Source organism: Lactuca virosa, chromosome 1 (assembly GCF_052849685.1).
Source record: "Lactuca virosa cultivar CGN04683 chromosome 1, Lactuca_virosa_CGN04683_v6, whole genome shotgun sequence".
NCBI lineage: Eukaryota > Viridiplantae > Streptophyta > Magnoliopsida > Asterales > Asteraceae > Lactuca > Lactuca virosa.
In genome coordinates, this window is record NC_136426.1 from 116,493,930 (window position 1) to 116,514,437 (window position 20,508).

General features: G+C 37.4%; 2 protein-coding genes across 3 annotated transcripts; one reads left to right on the forward strand and one right to left on the reverse strand.

The window, feature by feature from the left end:
• Positions 1-6,484: 6,484 nt before the first annotated feature.
• On the reverse strand, positions 6,485-10,324 carry LOC145157203 (phosphatidate cytidylyltransferase family protein). 2 transcript variants are annotated; one of them, XM_079076287.1, is made up of 13 exons: positions 9,825-10,322; positions 9,372-9,484; positions 8,997-9,203; positions 8,817-8,921; positions 8,595-8,719; positions 8,323-8,525; positions 8,038-8,227; positions 7,878-7,943; positions 7,337-7,425; positions 7,137-7,251; positions 6,997-7,048; positions 6,804-6,904; positions 6,485-6,724 (listed from the first exon to the last, which is right to left on the reverse strand). In XM_079076287.1, the coding sequence occupies exons 1-13, from the start codon at positions 10,016-10,018 to the stop codon at positions 6,611-6,613; spliced, it is 1,674 nt and encodes a 557-aa protein (XP_078932413.1). In that variant the 5' UTR covers positions 10,019-10,322; the 3' UTR covers positions 6,485-6,610. The 2 variants fall into 2 exon arrangements, with proteins under 2 accessions (XP_078932413.1, XP_078932410.1); XM_079076284.1 differs by having other exon boundaries at positions 8,323-8,719; positions 9,825-10,324.
• Positions 10,325-19,414: 9,090 nt separating this feature from the next.
• On the forward strand, positions 19,415-19,867 carry LOC145119517 (uncharacterized). The gene has a single exon (XM_079055184.1). The coding sequence runs from the start codon at positions 19,415-19,417 to the stop codon at positions 19,865-19,867; it is 453 nt and encodes a 150-aa protein (XP_078911310.1).
• The last annotated feature ends 641 nt before the right edge of the window (positions 19,868-20,508 follow it).

Here is a 20,508-nt window from a genome sequence, read left to right on the forward strand (position 1 = left end):
GTTGTTATTATTAGTTTTATGACAAGATAAAACTTGGTATGATATATGTTGTTATTGGTTTTATGACAAGATAAAACCTGGTTTTACTTCAAGTTATAGTTGTTATACTGCCTAAATGTTATGAAGTTAGGAGTAATGTTTAAAAGCATAGTCTAGTAACTTAGGGTTTTAGACACGAAAATGCTTTTGTTGTTAGAGCTATATAAAGTCGTCGAAGTCTACATGAGTAATTGTATTCATCAACTAAGATTAGGGATCTTAGCGGAAATCCTCTGAACTGTAACCGTTAATCCCGTGTGAGCGAGGAAGTCGTGTATAATTAGTATACGGGTTGACAACCCCACTTGTGATTGTTAGCTACAGTCAACCATAAGCAGGTGACGAACTATCCTTTTACTTGTTATTGTTCCGGCGTCGATGAAGCGTATGGTGTTGTTTCTCATGGAAATCATGAGTGTATTGTTTCTCATGGAAATCATGAGTGTATTGTTTCTCATGGAAATCATGAGTGTGTTGTTTCTCATTGAAATCATGAGTGTGTTTTATCAGAGGTATTGTGTCGTAGCAGCGGTTACAGGCTCATGGTAGCAAAATTTTAGAAGCATTATACTTTGTCGATATACAAGTATAAATGGTAAGTATAAGTTTCCCAAGGACTTATACTCTAAGTATAAAAATCGGATAGGTATATTACTTGTATATTAAGTAGACCACTATACCTATTCTACTTACTCGTATAGAATTGAAATAGATTTATACGTAGTGGTTTTACTCTTATAGAATTGAAATAAGATTTATACGTAGCAACTTAGTTTGTATGGAATTACAAACACTTATATTTTTAATATATAAGACTTATACGTATATACTTATTTGGTAAGTAAACCATTATACCTATGATATATATATTAATTGTTTGAGAGTCAAAATGATACTTTCAAAACTAAACTTTTGAACTTGGAAAATGTATTATTTTTATATGGAGTCAAAACCTATGAACTCACCAACTTTATGTTGACGTATTTTTAAATGCATGTGTTTTCAGGAAGTTGATAACTATGATACAAGAAATGACGTTACACCGCCCGGTGTTTCTGCTGACGGTCGGGGTGTGACAGTATGCTAGTTGTCTTTGTGATGCTTGCATGGAAGACCCGGAGGTGGCTCCTGGCACTTGCCTGAAATACCATGGGGGAGCCCATTGCATTTGGATATGAGACCATGGGGGGAGCCCATGGCAACTATATGTATGTTACATGATATATTGTGGATGATATTTTGGTGGATGTTATTCTGTGATTGTATGTTATGTGGTATTTTGGGGGAAACTCACTAAGCTTCGTGCTTACAGTTTAGTTTATGGTTTCAGGTATCATCGGTTTGGAAATGAAGAACCCGGCTTGATCGCAGCGCACACACCCGTGTTTTCCGCCATATGTGATTTTGGGATGAACTCTGGTAAATGTTTTAATTAGCAATGTTTTTGGAATGTTTGGGTTAAACGACATCTGTGTTTTGACTATAATAAAAATGAAATTTTATACCCTTGATTTTTGGGTCGTTACACATCAGCTCCTCTATCTCTTTCCCACCGCCAACTTCCCCCCTCCAACATCACCGGTGATATTGAACCTTCATTGTATAACTCCATCTCCTCCATCTCTTTTCCGCCATCTTCCTCATTATCTCTCAAATCGAACCATTGTTGGCCTAAGCCATAGGTTCTGATGAACACATCACATGATGATACAGGGGAAATCGATTCAGGTCTCTACCCTGCATCACTAACGTTGTGATGGTGATGAGTATGACCGATAATGTGGGGTGGAGAAGATGAAGAACAAAATAGGTATTGGAGATGGTGAAATAGTGTGTGAAGATGAAAACGTTGAAGGTTGTGATGGGGATTTCTTTGTTACAAGTTTAACAGATTATAGATAGTCAAGGGCTAGTGAGATGAAGATATGTAGGTTCAACATGGGTTAATGAACCGGTGGGCTTAAGTGTTAATGAAGACGATCCAATTATTTTGTGATCACCTTCTTATAATCTTCCACTACTAGAATATAAGCCTTTAATGACGTGCGAACTATGACAAGTACTGATTTATGATACGCAAAAGTGCATGTCCTAAAAATAATGTCATTTCTCCAAAAATTTGAAGGATTTAGGATATGCATTTTGCGGGTTCTAAAATTAGTGTAAAAAAGATTCAAAAAAACACAGAGAGCACCTATCATAAAAGGCGCGTGGTGCACAACTGTCGTTTTATGTTTATTTAACTAAACGCGCGTCCGTCAATTTTTCATCACAAAATGGGGCTCTAGGGCTTTTTCACACATCTCTGGTTCAAGGACACACACACACACACACTCTTTCTCTCTCTCAAAACATGAAACATCTACAAAACATTTGATAAGGTGGCTTGAGGGAAGGAAGAGGGCGGCGACAGTGGCTCCAAAGAAGAAAGACGCCATGACGGTGGCTTTGGGGAAGGTAGATGGTAGCGATAGGTGATTCAGCCCTTTAGATACGCTTCTAAGCCCACCTCCTTCTCATTTAAGCATCGCTTCAGATCGATAATTTCAGGTGTGAGATATGAGTGATTGTTCATTAGGCTTTAATGGCACGCATTTGTGTGTCATCTGTACCCTTTTATGACACGCAATGTGTGTCATGAAAGGCCAGTTTTATTGTAGTGTTCATCAATAATTTTTTTTCAATTCCTGCAAAAGTCAGATTTTCCCCTACTTTCTCAGTGCTTGTAAATTTGTTTCAAATTGAAGTTGTAAATCTATGATAGGACCATGTTTCCATTTGAATATAAGGTATATGGTACTTGAATCTGGGTTTGAAATCGATTCAAGAAGGTATGTATGTGTGTGGATATGAAATTATGTTTGTATGTGTTGTGTATGTTCTTAGTTTGAAATCAATTCAAGAATGTATATATGTATGTGTGTGAAAGAAAGATTTTATAGCATTATGTGGTTGTGGGAGGGGCGGTGCTGATATCGGTGATGGTCGGTGGTGGGGTAAGGTCATTTCTAATTTAATAATATAGAAATTAATTAAATAAAAATATAATAACTTAAAAGGGATATAAATGTCATTATTGAATGACCACACAAGCACTAACCGAAACCACAAGGACCAAACGTGTAGTGGCTTAGATAGTTATACTGGATCAACATGTTTTGGCAAGACACATGAACCAACCATGTAACTTTGTCTCTTTTTTAGTAATTACATACGAGTTATTTATATATGAATTATGAATATCTTAAATAATTTGAATTATTTATATAAAAATTATTTGTTTGGTTATACTTTTAATAATATAAAGCTAAAAGTCTTCTTAAAAAAATGATTTTAGACGAATTTTTAAAAACCTTTACATAATATTATAAAAATCTAAAGAAAATTAGAGACCAATAATATATTTGGAATATTCTATTTAGTATAAAAATAGAGTGAAAATAAAGTATGATAGAGATGAAAATTATTACTCTATTTTTTTACTCTAGAAATAAAATGTGGTTGGATATGGTACCTATTTGCAATTATCGAATTGGGTTTCACCAATCATCCCTTAGGGAGAACGGAATGGTAGCGGTTTTGTTGAGCGGCTTTGACCCGAAAGGAGAAGAGGGAGCACCGGGAGGAGAGCAAGAGAGAAAGAGAGGATCTTGAGCGGGTTCAAGAAACCGCTGGAGGGTTGAATCACAGAAGAAAAATAGGGAAGATGGGTTGGGAGGAATGCGGTTTAGGCGGGTTCGACTCCCTCCACAAAGGGTTTGGCGGGTAGCGGGAAGGACGGGGACGATTCTGTCCTCCCTTAGGCCACCAAGTATGGTTGAATAGGTGGTTACTCTAAAAGTGCAATACATCAATTCACACACGAGCTACACTAAATCCCCACTAACCATAGGAAATACTCATCACTCCATCATCTACATCTTTTTATTTTTTATTTTTTTAATAAACCATTATATAATTAAAATTATACAAATTAAAGTTAAATTATTTACATAATTAAAATTAAGTTAAAATCTTTAAAAAAAATACAACATTCTATCATTGAAATTATAAAAATACATTAAAAAGATCAAAAAAATACAAAAACAATTATCAATTTAACATTACAAAATAATAAACTACCATTAGTGTCGTAATCAGTCTCATCATAGTCACCTTCATCGGCATTGTTCTGTTGCCTTTGGTATATGTGCCCCGTTAAATATTGATGAAGATTGTTGTGCGTTGCTCTATGTTTTGTATTTTCAAAACTCATGTGTAGTATGTCGGAGTGCTGACTTGTGTTTGTGCATATGGATGAAGTGCATCGTTTAGATTATACATACAAATAGCCCAATATTTTCTTCTATTATCATGTTATGTAAAATAAAACTTATTTTTCCCGATCCCATGATCTTGTCGGGTGTTTTATTATGTGTCATTTGTTCTTGAATATACCAAAAGCTCGTTCCACATCATTCTTTGCTAATCATTGTGCTAACTTGAATAATTTTCTTTGTTCATCTTGTAGATATGAGTTTAATTTGACAAATGTAGCCTATTTCGGATATATCCCATCACCACGGTAATACCCAAACGTGTATTCATTTCCGTTCACAACATACAAAAAGTCAAGTGCTTTACCCTTCATAATGTCGATGAATATCAACGACACACCTACCACATTCAAGTCATTATATGACCCGTCATATCGAAGTATGCATGTTAAAACCATAGATCGTTTGAAACTATTGCTTCTAGTATTATAGTCGGCATTCTGTGATCATCTTGTGTGAATTGACCTCGCTATGTATTCGCTATGTATTGGGACAATTTTTCCACGCCCAATGTATACAGTCAATGCTACCAAAGGGACGTTAGCCTAGTGGTAAGGAGTGACTCTCTCAAATGAGAGGTCATGAGTTCAAGTCTCACTAGGAGACGTAGGTGGTGTTTAGGAGTAGGTTAGTTTAACGTTTTTTTTAAATGCTGCCAAACATTCCTAGGAAACCATGTTTAGCTTGATGTGCAGCATATAATTGCTCAAAATCACTACTCACCACCTTCCGTAAATATATGTCACTGTAAAACTCTATAACGTACCCACAAAATAGTTAAGCACATTCTCGTGTTGTTTCCTCGGACATCTTCAAATACTCATATGATGTGTCTGCGGTGATGTATGCCACAAGATGAAGTGCGGATGTATACTTTTGTAGCGAACAAAAACTCTGTCTACCTCTGCCATCCCATCTCAATTAAAAATAAAATTGTAATTATCTTCCATATCTTTTGATATATGTACGAATAAATTTCTAATTATATGAAACAACTTTTGAATTGAATATGCTCGTATAAGCAAACATTGGCAAAGTAATCACGTACCAGAAGTATGTATGCATCGTCATAATCCCTGATTATTAAAGTTCTAGTCTTCTTTTTGGAATTTGAACTTTCAACTTGTTGATCCAACATGATGATTGTCATTTTCAGGAATGGGTGAAAAAAGATATCATCGTCATCGAAGATGAGGATGAAAATTTCGTCATCATTCAACTGTGTTTGTATACAATGTACAAAATTTTAAAATTGTTGTGTAAAAGTTGTGATATATATAGTGTTAAATTAGAACCGGTTGGTAATAAAAGAAATTATTTAACCATCTAGTGGCCTACCGAGGGTAAGGCACTGGTCCAGTGATCAGGCTCACTACACATGCGACGTACTTCGGTGTCTTAACATATCATCCAAATGACGAGCTCTCTCTCCTATCTTTGCAAAAGCGCGAAGCCGCAGTGAGCAGCTGGGAACCCATTTATTTAATTTTTTTAAACCTCAACAGTCAAAAGACCATTTACTCTTTTCTCTCTCCTTTGTGAAGCTCCGTAATCAGGCTCACTACACATCACGATTACGCCTCATTGGGACGGTGTTCACACATGGCCTAAGGTGCCATGTCATCCTTACCGGTGCTCCATAAGGATTATATCGAATATTCAGATGCCTTATTAATTGTCAAATACCATTTTTCAAAACACTCGCTCGATACATTCTTGCCATGCCATGGATTCCTAAACCAAAATCCTAAAGTTTCTATCATTATTGTAACTGGTGTTCAAAAGTGATTATATTATTATATATGATGTTTGAGACTTTGAGGGAACATATATACCAGAGATTGACGTGAACTATCAATGCTAAAAATCTTTCAATAAAAAGTTTTCATCATTATTGCATTTTTTTTCACTTCGAAAATTACTCTTATAACTATAATGTATGTATAATGACAAGGTGGCGAGAATCGAGATCAGTTGTGTAGTAACCCATTGATCGAATGCAACCTTTGTTGCTCCCTTGCTTCTAAGTACGTTTTTTTTTTTTTAAATAAAATTATGTTGTCATTCAGAAATAAATGATGACATCAGTAAATAATAAAAAGTACGTATATTTTTTCAAGATTAATTAATTTGAATAAAAAAAATCTACCCCTTGTATTACTATGTGTATATAATCCAACATTACAAAAAATGTATTATCTACTTTCTTTTTTCCTAACACTATAACACGTTTGTATTTATTTACAAATTACAATTTAAAGGCATAAAAGACTATAGAATATAAGCGGTATAAATGCATTATCAAGCTGTGCAGTGTATGCCTCAAGTAAACCGCTCACTATCACCGCCATCAAAAGAGATAACCAATGCTGCAACAATTTTTCCATCACCCCAAATTTTAAAAATAAAAAATAAAAAATAAAAAAAATAAGAGAGAGAGAGAGAAACCTGAGTGAACATGTGTCCAGTGGCGGCCAAGAGCGGCAGCAGGGCTGAGCAAGCCGCCAGGACCGATGTTATACCGGCAGCAGTGCCTTCAACGGTTTTTTCTGTAAATAAAAAAATAAAATTAAAAAAAAAAAGGATTAAGGAAAATGTTGATTACGAAAAAGAATAAGTTATATATATGTTATATACTTACTGCCTGTTTTACTCCATCGGAGAACACCATATTTGTATCCAACCATGGATGCCTAGAAAAAAGGTTTATGAATATATAAATAATGTTATATAAAAATATAGGAAAAATAATAAATAGGATTTTATATTGTTATTTGTTACCATTGTGTCTCCGATTCCAAGGCTTAAGATTCCAGCGAAAGGTGCGAGGGGTCGATCATTGAATCCTGACGACATCCAAATAGGCAACGCGCATCCCAAAAGGAGCGAAAAATGGCTGCATAAAATTATTTTATATTTAAGTGAAAAATATATTATTTTTATTATAGTTTGTAATTTAAAGGGAAAAATATTATTAACACCTGACTATAAGAAGATCAGAGTCACGATGATCAGTGAAGGCGTTCATAAACTTATGCACAACTGCTCCTAAAGGCCAAATTCTCCATACCTGCCTAAAAATATTATCATTATCCCACCCAACAAAAATAAATAAATAATTAATTAATTAATTAATGTTTCACCACATTAAGAGTATCTTTAATACTATTTGAAAAAGCTTTTCGATAGCTTTTTACAATTGGAGAGATGAGAGCTTTTTTAAAGGGTCACTCCAACGACTTATTCATCTTAAAGATATTGTCCATTTTGGCCCTTGCATTTAACAACATTTTTCATTTTACACCCTAGTTGTGTTTATTTTTTTGATTAGGTGATCTATTTAATTAAAAATACAAAATAAAAATAGATATATTTTAGAAAAAATTTATATAATTAAAAAGTAATTGTCAAAGCTCTCAAGATGACATATATACCAAAGATTAATAAACATTGTGCTCACATAATATTTTATCTTTTTATCAAATGACAAAAAAATAAAATCAAGTTTCAAGAAGAATTTACCCGAATTATTTCCAACACTAAGAAAACCCCCAAAGCTGCACCAAAAGCCAAGTTGAGAAACAATGGCTGAAAACAAAACTCATGTCCATTAGCTAAAAACTCAGATGGTGGTGGTGGTGGTGGTGGTGGTGGTGGTGTGTGTGTGTGTGTGTGTACTCACCTGGAAGATGACAGCAGGGACAAACATTAAAACAGCCACAAGATGGTAATATTTTCTGAGTAAAATTCGTTCAATTTTACTGTTTTTGGAGATGTTATAGAATCGAAGCACAGATGCACATATAACAGCCACCCAATAAACACATAAGGAGAGTCTTTTGTGTGGTTCAGAGAATACAAATTTTAAAACCCTAAAAAAAAAGAGGGAGAAATAGTTATGTAAAGGGTCAAGATAAAAAAAGTTTAAACTTTAAAGTAAAATTAGTTCATAAAAGGTGAAAAGTACCATAGAAAGGGATGCACATGGAAATCTTGAACAAACTGCATCCATAATGGAACAATTGATAATAGAATAAATGCTAAACACAGGTAAAATATAGTTGACCGTTTGACTTCTGTGTTTGATGATGTCATTGTCATGTAAAGTTCCCATTTTTTTAAGATGGATTTGAATAAGATTGGAATTATAAGAAGGCCAAGAAGCATTCCCTGAATGTAAAAAGAAATTAGTGACTCTGAAAAGTATTTTAATTGAATAAATGTTTTTAACAAACATACCTGTATAATAGTGTTTATCTCACTTCTTTCAACCCCATATGCAATAGAACTCAACCTTGCTGTTGTACATGCAAACATATCTCCAAAATAAACAACAAATCCAGCTGTAACCAAAAGTGCTTCGCCTAAAATAGAAACAATTGATTTTAGTTACTGAAATTGTAAAATGATGAAAAAAGAAAGTGAAGAAGAAGAAGAAGAATAAGAAGAAGAAGAAGATACCAAATGAAGCACATGCTGGAAATGTGTTGAGAACATGTTGAATGAATTTCACTGCTGCTACTCCATGACATACAATCCACAACAAAGTCAATGCCATGTTCCATTCTGCAAGATACAAGAGTTGAATTACAGGTTTTGAAAAAATGGAGTTTTGAGGGGTAAATTAGTCAATGAACTCACTGGAAGATGATTTTGCAGAAAAAGATAGATAGCACACTGCTATAAACAAGGCTATGGAACTAATGCTGAACTTCATATGGCAATCGTTATGAAGAGATACTGAATTTGTCTTCTTGGATTCATGGTGACACATGAAGCAAAGGAAAACAAGCACACAGAGGCAAGTAGTAGAAGTGGCCCAATATTGTAATCTTATGAATTCAACCTCTGTAAAGGGAGAGATGAGAAAATACAGAAGGTTATATAACTTATAAGATCAGAAGAATGAAGAATTTTGGTTTTTGTTCCCTATAATTGAATTGTGTGTGTATGTGTGTGTGTGTGATTATCGATTCCAATAAGTAAAAGAGAGGATTTGATTCAGAAACTATGCACCTTCAACTCCAACTTCATGCACAGACAAAGCTCTTGATAACTGTATCAGCTTTGAAATTGCAACACCTGGAAGGGTAACAGCGCCCAACAGAATCCCTGATGAAGCACCTGGCCTAATATGAGAAATTTACAAATTATTCATCTCAGTAATCATAAGATGAACCCAATCAACCTGAATTCCATCAAAATGAGGATAGAAGATTGAAATTTTGAGAGTAATTCCTTTGACAAACAAAGTAGAATATCCGAATGAACTAATCAAACTATAAGGGCTTTGAGGTTTCATGGTTAATGTCTAAAAAAAATCAGTAAACGCATCTGTTGATCAAATAAACATTTGATTCGGCTGAAATAAACCGCACATAAACCCAAACACCATCAAATTATGACAATTGGTAAACCCTAAGAAACCGATTTAATATAATTTATGAAGTGGCTGGATCAATTGAGTACCTGGTTTTGAAGGGGAAGGCGGAGCCGTACGATTCGACGGAGATCTCGACGAATAGGGCAAAAATAGTGAGAAGAGAGAAAGATAGGCCTTCATAGAGAAGGGATATGCGTGTAGAGTAGAGAATGCTGGAAACGAACAGCAAAACCACAGCTCTCTCACCGTTTAACATCGATGAAGCCATGCCCGTCGCCATTGTGTTAATTTGGGGGATTAATTATTCAGGAACTGAGAAATCAACTCAAAGCAATCAAATTGCATCGAAAGATTTACACTTGCAGAGGTGATAACTTTGAGAGAGAAGATTATGCAATTGCAATTGCAAGATTCGTTCATCAAAAGATTTCGAGACGATTGGCGCGCACACGGGTTCTAAGTTCTAACAACAGGTCGTTGGAAAATTGGGTCAACCAACTCGTTTTGGGAATTAGGAATTTTTTTCAAGTCAAGGAAGGACAAAAGAAGAGAAAATAATTTTTAGGGTTATTTTGCTCAACATCTAAATTCAATTTTGGATGTTGACCAAATCGAGATTTTATATTGTTTTTTAATTTTCAATATTATATCATAAAATTTAATCGAAATCGCAAGATTTTATCAAAATCAGTCTAAAATATGTATCTTTTTTCATCGGTTAACAAAAAAATAATTTAAAACATGATAAATACATCTCTAAACATCCGTTAATATAAACAACTCAAAAATACTTTTTAGGGTTCGGTTGATTTATTTAACCCAAAACAAAATATCATAAGTTTTTATAAAAGTTAAATAAAATATTAGAAATCAATCTTACGAGATATTTTACAGTCCTACATCTGATTTTACACAAAAACGATCCAAGTATGATCAGAATCGATTTACAACGATCCAAGTATGATTCGGATCGTTTTACCTAGATGAGATTGTATGATCTTAGAATCAGATTAGTGATTTCAACAATCTTAATTTGGGGTTTAAAATATAACGAATTAAATAAAAAAAAATATCAGAGTAGGTTGAATACTTGGGTAAAAATGTCACACATTAATATTTTTCTAAAAACTTATAGTAAAATACAATTATAAAATTTAAAGTTAAAACAATAATAGACTTCTTCGACATAAATATTTAAAACGTTATAATCATTTAAAGTGTATATTCTAAGTTACTTGTAAGTTTTAAACGCTTAATTGCACTAAAGTGGTTCTTGAGTAGTAACTAGTAAGCTATAAGTTTTATCCCTTAACTGTTCACCAACATGCATGTTTGGTCCCTCGACCTTTTTTTTGTCGAATTTTGGTCCTCGCACAGTTGCACCACCACGTAATCTCAAAATTGAGTTTGGACATGAACCTTAGTTTTTTAACTATAATGAAAGCCCAGTATGTGGGTCGTGTTTTGGACCTTTTGGTCCATATAGTAAAAAAAATTATAAAATATAATAAGGTTGTCCATAATACTTACGGGCATATACATTATCACTAAGTACATCATTTTTTTAATTAAATTTAATTTAAAAATATAATAAACGCATATATTTTTCTTAAACTATCATTAAATTGAAAAAGACATTACATTAATTTTTAAAAAAAAAGACAACAATTTAAAATAAAATAGAAGAAAACATAAAAAATTCAAACACAACAACTACCTTTAATCCTTTTTTTTAAACAATGTTATTCCATTTTGGGAAATTCTTCAACTTTTGCCAAGTTTGGAGATGTGCAAAACGTTTTTGGTTTGTGTTTTCATATGATCCATGATCACATTAATCAGATCGATATCGTCTTCGTGTACATTGTTTATAACAAAGTTGTAAATTTAATCGAACTCACAATATTTTACCCTCATATCGCGCTACTTCGAACATATTTTATCAAGATTTTGTGCATCTTGATTTTCAGGTATTTACCTTTTACCCCCTTGGTATGCGAATTGTTTGCAAATTGGTCCATAATGACATTTTTGTAATTTTTAGGGTTGCGTGAGTACGTTGGGCGTACATGCTTATACGTTGGGCATACATGGATTTATTCAAGTACGTTGGGCGTACATGGTCAGGGGTCAAACCCTAATTTTTAGGGTTTGGACCCTATTTAAACATCCTTATCTCCCAATACTTCTTTCTCTCATCAGCCTCCAACCCCATTTCAACCCCTTTGCAAACCCTAATCCATTTGAGAGCATTTTGAGCCATTAGTGTGTGTTTTGGTGATCTTGAAAGAGGAAGAAAGAAGAGAAGACCATCTTAGAAGAGTGGAGCACTTTGGATCCATAATCACATCATCATTTGACACCATTTGAAGGTAAAAAAGCTCTGAACTTGATGAAGTATTGATTAGATCTTGTTTAGCCATGGATTTGTGGTCTTTTGGTCCCATAAGCTTGGTATTATGAATATGGGTTACTCTAAATCATATAAGTTGTCCTTTCAGACGTTTTGGAGTGTTTAGAAGCATAAAATGTAATCTTGGTCATTAGTTTCCTTCCATGCATGAACTAGGATGTCTTAATGAGTTAAGAAGTTAGGGTTTTTGGTATTGAGCACTTAATAGTCATGCAAGACCATAAAGTTGGAAACTTTATGGTTAAGGACATGATTTGAGGACTAGATCTGGGATTTAGACAAAAGAGCTTAAGGATTAAGCTCTTAATAAAAGGAAAATGTGACAAGTGCGTACATTGGACGTACGCAATGGTACGTTGGGCGTACCAGATAAACAGCCTGTTTTTCTGGTCAATGCTCGTGTACGGTAAGCGTACAAGCTGAGTACGTTGGGCGTACTCAGCTGAGTGGACTCAGTGGACTTTTTGACTTTTACCTGTTTTTTACCAAGTTTGACCTAGGGGTATTTTGGGTATTTTGATTATAAGTTAAGTTTGGTCATGTTCCAATGAATAGGTGATCGGTAGAGCTGATATTTAGAGCAGTGATCTATTCAGAACTCTTTTCAGATTGAGAGGTGAGTTTTCCTTACTGTTCTTGTGGGTCGAAGGCACCAATGTCGGCCCATTAGTTTTTGTATCCTGGTATATAGGATGTTGCTATGTGGTAGTGATCTGTAGATCTTCTTATTTGTCTGTTGACTGGTTATATAATTATTTGTTGCTAGATACATGTTATTTGTATGTATATGTCGACATGGTGTGGTGGGGTTGAGACTGTACTGCTTTGTGCTGTCAGTCAACAGACCGGGGCATTCCAACCAGAAGGTTGTGGGCCAGGGGTAATCCAACCAGGAGGTTGTGGACCCGGTATGTATTAGGCAAGCCAACCGAAAGGTTGTGGGCCATGGGTAATCAAACTAGAAAGTTGTAGACCCGATATCTGTTTTGGTTATTTGTTTGTGTGGTGGTACTTTGAGTGAACTCACTAAGCTTTGGCTTATAGTTTCAGTTTATTGTTTCAGGTACTTCAGATGATCGTGGCAAGGCGAAGGCGTGATGGTGTACATCCTTCAGATTTTATGTTATTTGGATGTAACACCCCGTTTACTTAATAAATAAATAAAATAAATCAATGAATGAATAGTAACCCCAAATCAATAATTAAATTGCAAGGTGTTGGTTTCGAGGAGTAAATTGGCATAATTTAGAAGTTGGGGGTTAAAAGTGTAACTTTCGGATTGGTTTTGTAAATATTTATGAATGTAAGGACCACTTGGTAAATTATTGGGACTTAAGATGGATAGATTATGGGAAGCAAGGGCTAAATGGTAAATTTCAGACTCAATTTGTAAAGAGTTTTGAAGGTCGGGGTTAAAAGGGTAACATAAGGACTTTATTTGAGAATAATTTGTAAAGGAGGGGCTGAATGGTAACTTTTGGGACCAGAAATGTAATGAATTATTATAGATGAGGGTTATTTGGTAAAAAATGGATTGAAGTTGAAAAAGAATTTGTAGGCGGGGGCTAAAGTGATAATAATGGAATTATGTTTGAGGGACACTGGATTTAAGATGAAAAGTTCATCTTGAACATAGGAGAGCACCCACCTCTATAATTGTGGGCATCTATCCCATTGTCTCGTAACTCTATGTTTCTTGTGGTGTGATATGAGGTTGTAGCTATCAATTGGTATCAGAGAATTAAGATCCAATGGGAGGAGCAGCCAAAGAAGCAGCAGCGGTGAAGAAGGTAGAAGAGCAAGTGGGGATAATGCAAGTCCATCTTCAGTCTCATGGAACCGATATCCAAGAACTGAAGCTAAGGATGGACAATCTGCTTCAAGGCCAAGACAAAACGAACCAAATGCAAGACGAGCTACAATCGACCATTGATATGGTTTTGGAAAAACTGGATACCTTGGTCGGAGCTCCTGGGGGAAGAAGCCAACCACCAATCATCCTTTCAGGTACCAATACTCCTTCTGGTCCTTCGATGAACAAGAACAAAGGACCGAATAGCTCTGTGGTCACCGGCTCTGGCGCAGGCCATTCAATACCCGGAGGAGGAGGTCAGGGGGGACCTGGCAGAAGCGATATTATGTTTGGGTCCTAGTACCAACCAAACAACAACACCGGCGGAGGGAGATACGAGTTCAGGCATAGGAAGATTGACATGCCGACCTTCGACGGGACGAATCCAGACGGATGGATTCTTCAGGTGGAACGCTACTTTGCCATTTACCAACTCCTAGATTAAGAGAAAATTACGGCAGCAGTCTTCGCCCTCAGCGGAGACGCGTTGGCCTGGTATCGATGGTCCAACCAACGAACAGAAATGTGCACTTGGGATAAAATGAAGGAGGTGTTTTTGAATAGGTTTCGCCCTATTCATGGAGGCGACTTGTACGAGAAGTGGGCTACCCTAACACAAACGGGGACGGCGGAGGAATACGTCCGGTGATTCATCGAATTATCGGCTCCGCTGGAAGGCTTGTCTGAGAGAGTGGCATTAGGGAATTTCATCGATGGGCTATCGGATCAAATCAAAACGGAGTTATGACTGTGGACTCCCAGAGATTTGGGTCGTGTTATCGACTTATCCCAATAAATTGATGAAAGGAATAGGGCCTTATTCGCTAGCGGGTTCGAAGCCTTAGGGAATCGGGGAAGCCAATCGGGGAAACGAGTTTTAGGGGGAAACTCGACTCACACAACCACCTTCTCGCAACCAGAAAGAACGGGAGGTAACCCTTGTATCCATCGAACTTTGACCGAAGCTCATATCCAGGATAAGAGAAGTCGCGGCGTTTGCTACCGCTGCGACGAAAGGTGGTTCAAAGGGCATGTCTGCAAATCACAAGTTAATGTGATTCTCGTGGATGAGGAAGAAGTGAACCCGGAGGGTACCCCCGACGAAATCGATCCTGCTACCCTTGTGTCTACGGAGGTCAACCCCGAAGTAGAGGTGTCATTGAACTCTGTGGCGGGGCTGTCATCACCCAAGACGATGAAGGTAAGGGGCGTCATTGGAAATCAACCAGTGGTAACCCTAATTGATCCATGGGCCACTCATAAATTCATAGCATCTCATCTGATCACCACACTGGACCTCCCCATCGAGGAAACAGAGCTGTATGGGATACGAATGGGGATCGGGGACTGGGAGAAAGGCATTGGGGTCTGCAAAGGGGTCTTTCTCCACCTCAAGGAACTCGACATTAGAGAGGATTTCCTCCCCCTGAGACTTGGCAGCTCCGACGTCATTTTAGGGATGCAGTAGCTGGAAACGTTGGGGGTGACTAAGACGAACTGGAAGGAACAGACCATGGAATTCGACATATGCGGGAGGAAGGCTAGGATTTAAGGGGACAAATCCTTGGGAAGATCTCTAATTTCTCTAAAAGCCATGACTAAGGCCTTGGGAAAGGAGGGGAATGGGTGATGATTGAGCTTAGTAACGTGGAGGAAGAGACAAAAGATACAAACCACATCCCTAGTTTTTTACAACAGGCTGTTTAGGAATTCGAATGTCTTTTTCGAGATCCCACCGGGTTACCACCACCAAGAACTATGGAACACCAAATTATCATCAAGGAAGGGACAGCCCCGATAAGTGTTCGACCCTATTGATACCCACACTATCAGAAAGATGAAATAAAGAAAATGATAAAAGAAATGTTGCAAGCCAGTGTGATACAACCAAGCAACAGTCCTTATTCTAGCCCAGTGATCCTAGTAAAGAAAAAAGATGGGTCTTGGAGGTTCTGCATAGACTACCGGTCTTTGAACAGGGCTACCGTCCCCGATGAATTTCCTATAGCTGTGATTGACGAGCTACTTGATGAGTTGCACGGGTCGGCTATCTTCAGCAAGTTGGACTTGAAGTCTGGGTATCATCAAATACGCGTACGAGTTGAAGACGTCCCCAAGACCGCTTTCCGTATACATGAAGTGCATTACGAGTTCAAGGTAATGCCCTTTGGCCTCACAAACGCCCCGACCACATTCCAGGCTCTAATGTGACATCCCCATTTTCACGGCCAGAAAAGACTGATTTTGTTTATGCTTTATAAAAATCAGAGTACCTCTTTTAATAAAAATGTTGCGGAATTTGTTCCCAGAAAAAACATGATAAATACATTATCAAAGCATTTCCGAAGAAATGTATTTTTATTCATTTTCAAAACCTTGGGATGTCATCGTCAATACAGAAACATAAGCATAAACAGAACTTACATTCATTTACACTAGTGATCTACATCTCTTTTAAATCTCTCAGTGTAAAGTAGCTTCATATCGACACCCATGATGCAAATAAGCTTGAGTGGGTCAGGTTGGGAAACCTGGTGAGTACATAGGTTTTTCAACCCACAATAATATAATCATTATGTTTAATCATCAAACAATCAATCAACCCAATTACCCATCCCCATTATCTTATTTACTCTTAAGGATCTACCCTAAGAATCAGCTATTCATCGTTCATTCATTCCTAAGGATTATCCTAAGGAATCGGCATGAAGTCCATCGATGCCATGGTTTACTCAATAGGCACTAAGTCTCATAGTCGCCAGGGTTATTCTCTTTTATCGACAGTATCGATTCCGAGACTCCTCTCACAACACCTGTCAAGGGGTTTAGGCACTACGTTGCATAGTCTCCAGGGTTAATCTCGTCTATCGACAGTGTCGTTTTCGAGACTCCTCTCACAACACATGTCAAGGGGTTTTTAGAGTACAGTTGGTGAGCACACAGTTCAAAACACCTACAGGTTGCGAGCCTGCTAGTGTCCACTGGACTGTCTAGAATAGTCTGTGGTTGTCATCCATACTCTGCTGAATGACGGGGCCAACACATGGGTAAAAGGCTTCTCTCATGGTTTACCTCTCACCCTTATCTCATGGTCTATATCACCTCTCATCATTTTGTTTTTGTCACACAGCAACTATTTCATCTACCAATGTTTTACCCAACACATTTTGTAGATATAAAATACATATACAGTTTAAATCATTTAAAACATATATAAAAATCTTTCACCCAGCACAGACAGCAAGTATACAAACAATATGCACACATAGCACGTAATTTATATTAAATACTTCATATCTATGTGTAAGATGAAAGGGACTATGCACTCACTTGAAAAGGTGGTGATTCCGAACTCAGACAGCGCTTCGCTTCTTAAAAAAATAATTTCCTTCGACGAAACCTAGTATTATTACCACTAGAGTTTAGTCTATTATTCGCCGAGACTAATTAATAGTCTAGCTATTATTACTATTATATAAGCGTTAAACAATACTTATATAACCCATAATAATAGTCCAAGTACTTATTATAAGTTCCTAATAACGTTACTATAATTAAATAAAGGCTATATTAAAAAAATAGCGTAGGCGTAGCTCACATACAGCGGGTTTTATAGAAAACCGGGTTTTGCTTGGAGCAGCGTTCCCAAGCCGAAAAGCTCTTCTTCTCGGATCCGTCGAGCACTCCGGGGCTTCCGCCTCGTGCTAGGGAGGTTCCCTAGGCTTTTCGGGGGGTTTCGGGGCTAGAGAGAGAGTAAAGAGAAGAAAGAATGGGAAAGGTGTGAAGAAAATGAGGGTGTGAGAGGTTCTATTTATAGGGTGAAAAATGGTTGAACTTGGTGCCACATGTCACCATCTAGTGGCAAGACTTGAGGAGAAAGCAATGACCAAGATTGTGTCACATCACCCATTTTCGCACAGCACACTTCCGACTTCTAAAATCCGTAACTTTCACATACGACCTCCGTTTTTTACGTTCTTTATATCCACGCGTAAGTAAAAATAAGATCTACAACTTTCATTTTGACTCCGTCGGCTAATTCTCGACCGATCTTAAAACTTTCATGTGTTGGCTTCGTCATTCCATCCAAATCTATCCTTCTTCAATTGATCCTGTTTTGGCGATGTCGGACTTCAACAAAGTCTTCATAGTGGAAACGGATGCTTCAGGTTATGGTTTAGGGGCTGTCCTGATGTAAGACAACCGCCTCATTGCTTACTACAGCTCTACCTTAGGGGTACAGGCCCATCTGAAATCGATTTATGAAAAGGAGCTCATGGCGATAGTCATGGCAATCCTCAAATGGCGACCTTACCTGATGGGTCGAAAATTTGTGGTACGCACCGACCAACTAAGCCTCAAATACATTTTGGAACAACGAATGGTGGGGAGTGATTATTAGAAATGGATCTCGAATCTCATGGGTTTCGACTTCGACATACAGTACCGACCTGGAGCCAACAATCGGGTGGCGGATGCTCTCTCTCGAAAGGAAACTCCTCTTCACTGCAACATAATCACGATTGGGGTCTGGCAATTTTGGGACCAGCTGAAAGAAGAAATTGACAAGGATGATTTCATAAAAAGTGTCAAGGTTGATTTGGTTCAAGATGCTAATGCTCACAATGGGTGCTCTACATATCAAGGCAATCTTCTGTTCAAAGGAAGGTTAGTAATTCCCTCCTCGTCTACACTTTTACCTAAAATCATGGCTATGTATCATGATTCTCCTATTGGTGGTCATGCGGGTGAAAAGAAAACATACATGAGGGCTGCAGCTGAGCTCTTTTGGCAAGGAATGCGGGCCTCCATTATTGAATATGTGAAGAAATATGACGTCTGCCAGACCCATAAGGCCCTCACCACATCACCCGCAGGGTTGTTACAACTGATTCCCTTACCTGCTCAGACCTGGGATGAAATCACAATGGATTTCATGGCTACCCAAATCAGGGGGATGGGACACCATCTGGGTGGTGATGGATACGCTGACTAAATATGCCCACTTTATCCCATTTAAACATCTGTTTACAGCATCCCAAGTGGCAAATGTGTTCATCAATGAAATTGTGAAACTACATGGCTTCCCCTCATTTATAATCAGCGAGAAAGACAGAATTTTCGTGAGCCAATTATGGAAGGAAATGTTCCGCCTTCATGGGATTCAACTGAAAAGAAGCACAGCATACCACCCTCAAACAGACGGGCAATCGGAGGTGGTAAACCGTTGTCTTGAAACTTATTTAAGGTGCTTTTGCTCCGAAAAACCGAAGAGCTGGGCAAGTTGGTTGGCATGGGCTGCACTTTGGTACAATACCTCATATCACTCCTCGATCAAATCCACCCCTTTCAAAGCCCTTTACGGTCGATACCCACCACCCATCCTTCATTATGAGGGGTAACAAACCAACATGGATGCTATCGACAAGCTACTAGAGGATCGAGATGCCATTTTAGATGATCTCCGGGTCAATTTAATGAGAGCCCAACAGAAATTGGCGTCGCAAGCAAACAAGCACAGATCGGAGGTGGAATACCAAGAAGGCGATCGAGTTTATTTGAAACTGTGCCCTTACAGGCAACAGAGTCTGGCAAAAAGAAGGTTTGAAAAATTATCCCCACGTTACTATGGGCCCTATTTGATCTCTCAAAGAATTGGCAAAGTAGCCTACAAGTTGGCATTACCCCCTACCACTACTATCCACCCGGTGTTCCATGTATCGCAACTAAGACGAGCTCAAGGCGAGCCTAGCATCAGTAATGAACTTCCCCCACAGCTCACTGCTGACCTGGAATTAATCCTACAACTGATGTTGCTCCGTGGGTCAGGTGTGGAAATGGAAAGGATGGCAAAGAAGTTTTGATTCAATGGAAAGGATTCTCGGAAGCTGAGGCAACCTGGGAAGATTTCGACAAGATCAACCTCCAATTTCCAGAATTTAACCTTGAGGGCAATGTTAAAGTTTGGGAGGTTGGTATTGATAGGCCCAAGGACACATTCGTTTTCAGCAGAAGGAAGAACAAACCAAAGCAGCCCAATTCGACTTATTGATCCAGGCCCACTAAGTTTCTCTGATGTCTTTTGTTTTTTATGATCTGTTATTTTTTTGTTAGTTCATTCTTTTGTTTGTGCTCCTCCCACATTCTTTTGTTATGGGGGACATATTAGTGTTTGCAGTATTTGTCGTTTGTACCTTTTGCCTCCAAGGTTCCTTACTTATAGTCCTGGAGAGCCTTGTTCTTGGTTATGAAAAGTTTTAATGAAAAGTTCATCTTGAACATAGGAGAGCACCCACCTCTATAATTGTGGGCATCTATCCCATTGTCTCGTAACTCTCTGTTTCTTGTGGTGTGATTCTGAGGTTGTAGCTATCAAAACCAATCCAAAAATAGCATTAGACTTTCAACTTCATTATCATAACAATGAAAATTGAGTATATTTTTTAAACTACAACATTGTAATAGAAAGAAACAAAAGTAGGATTCTGTAACACACAAATTAACA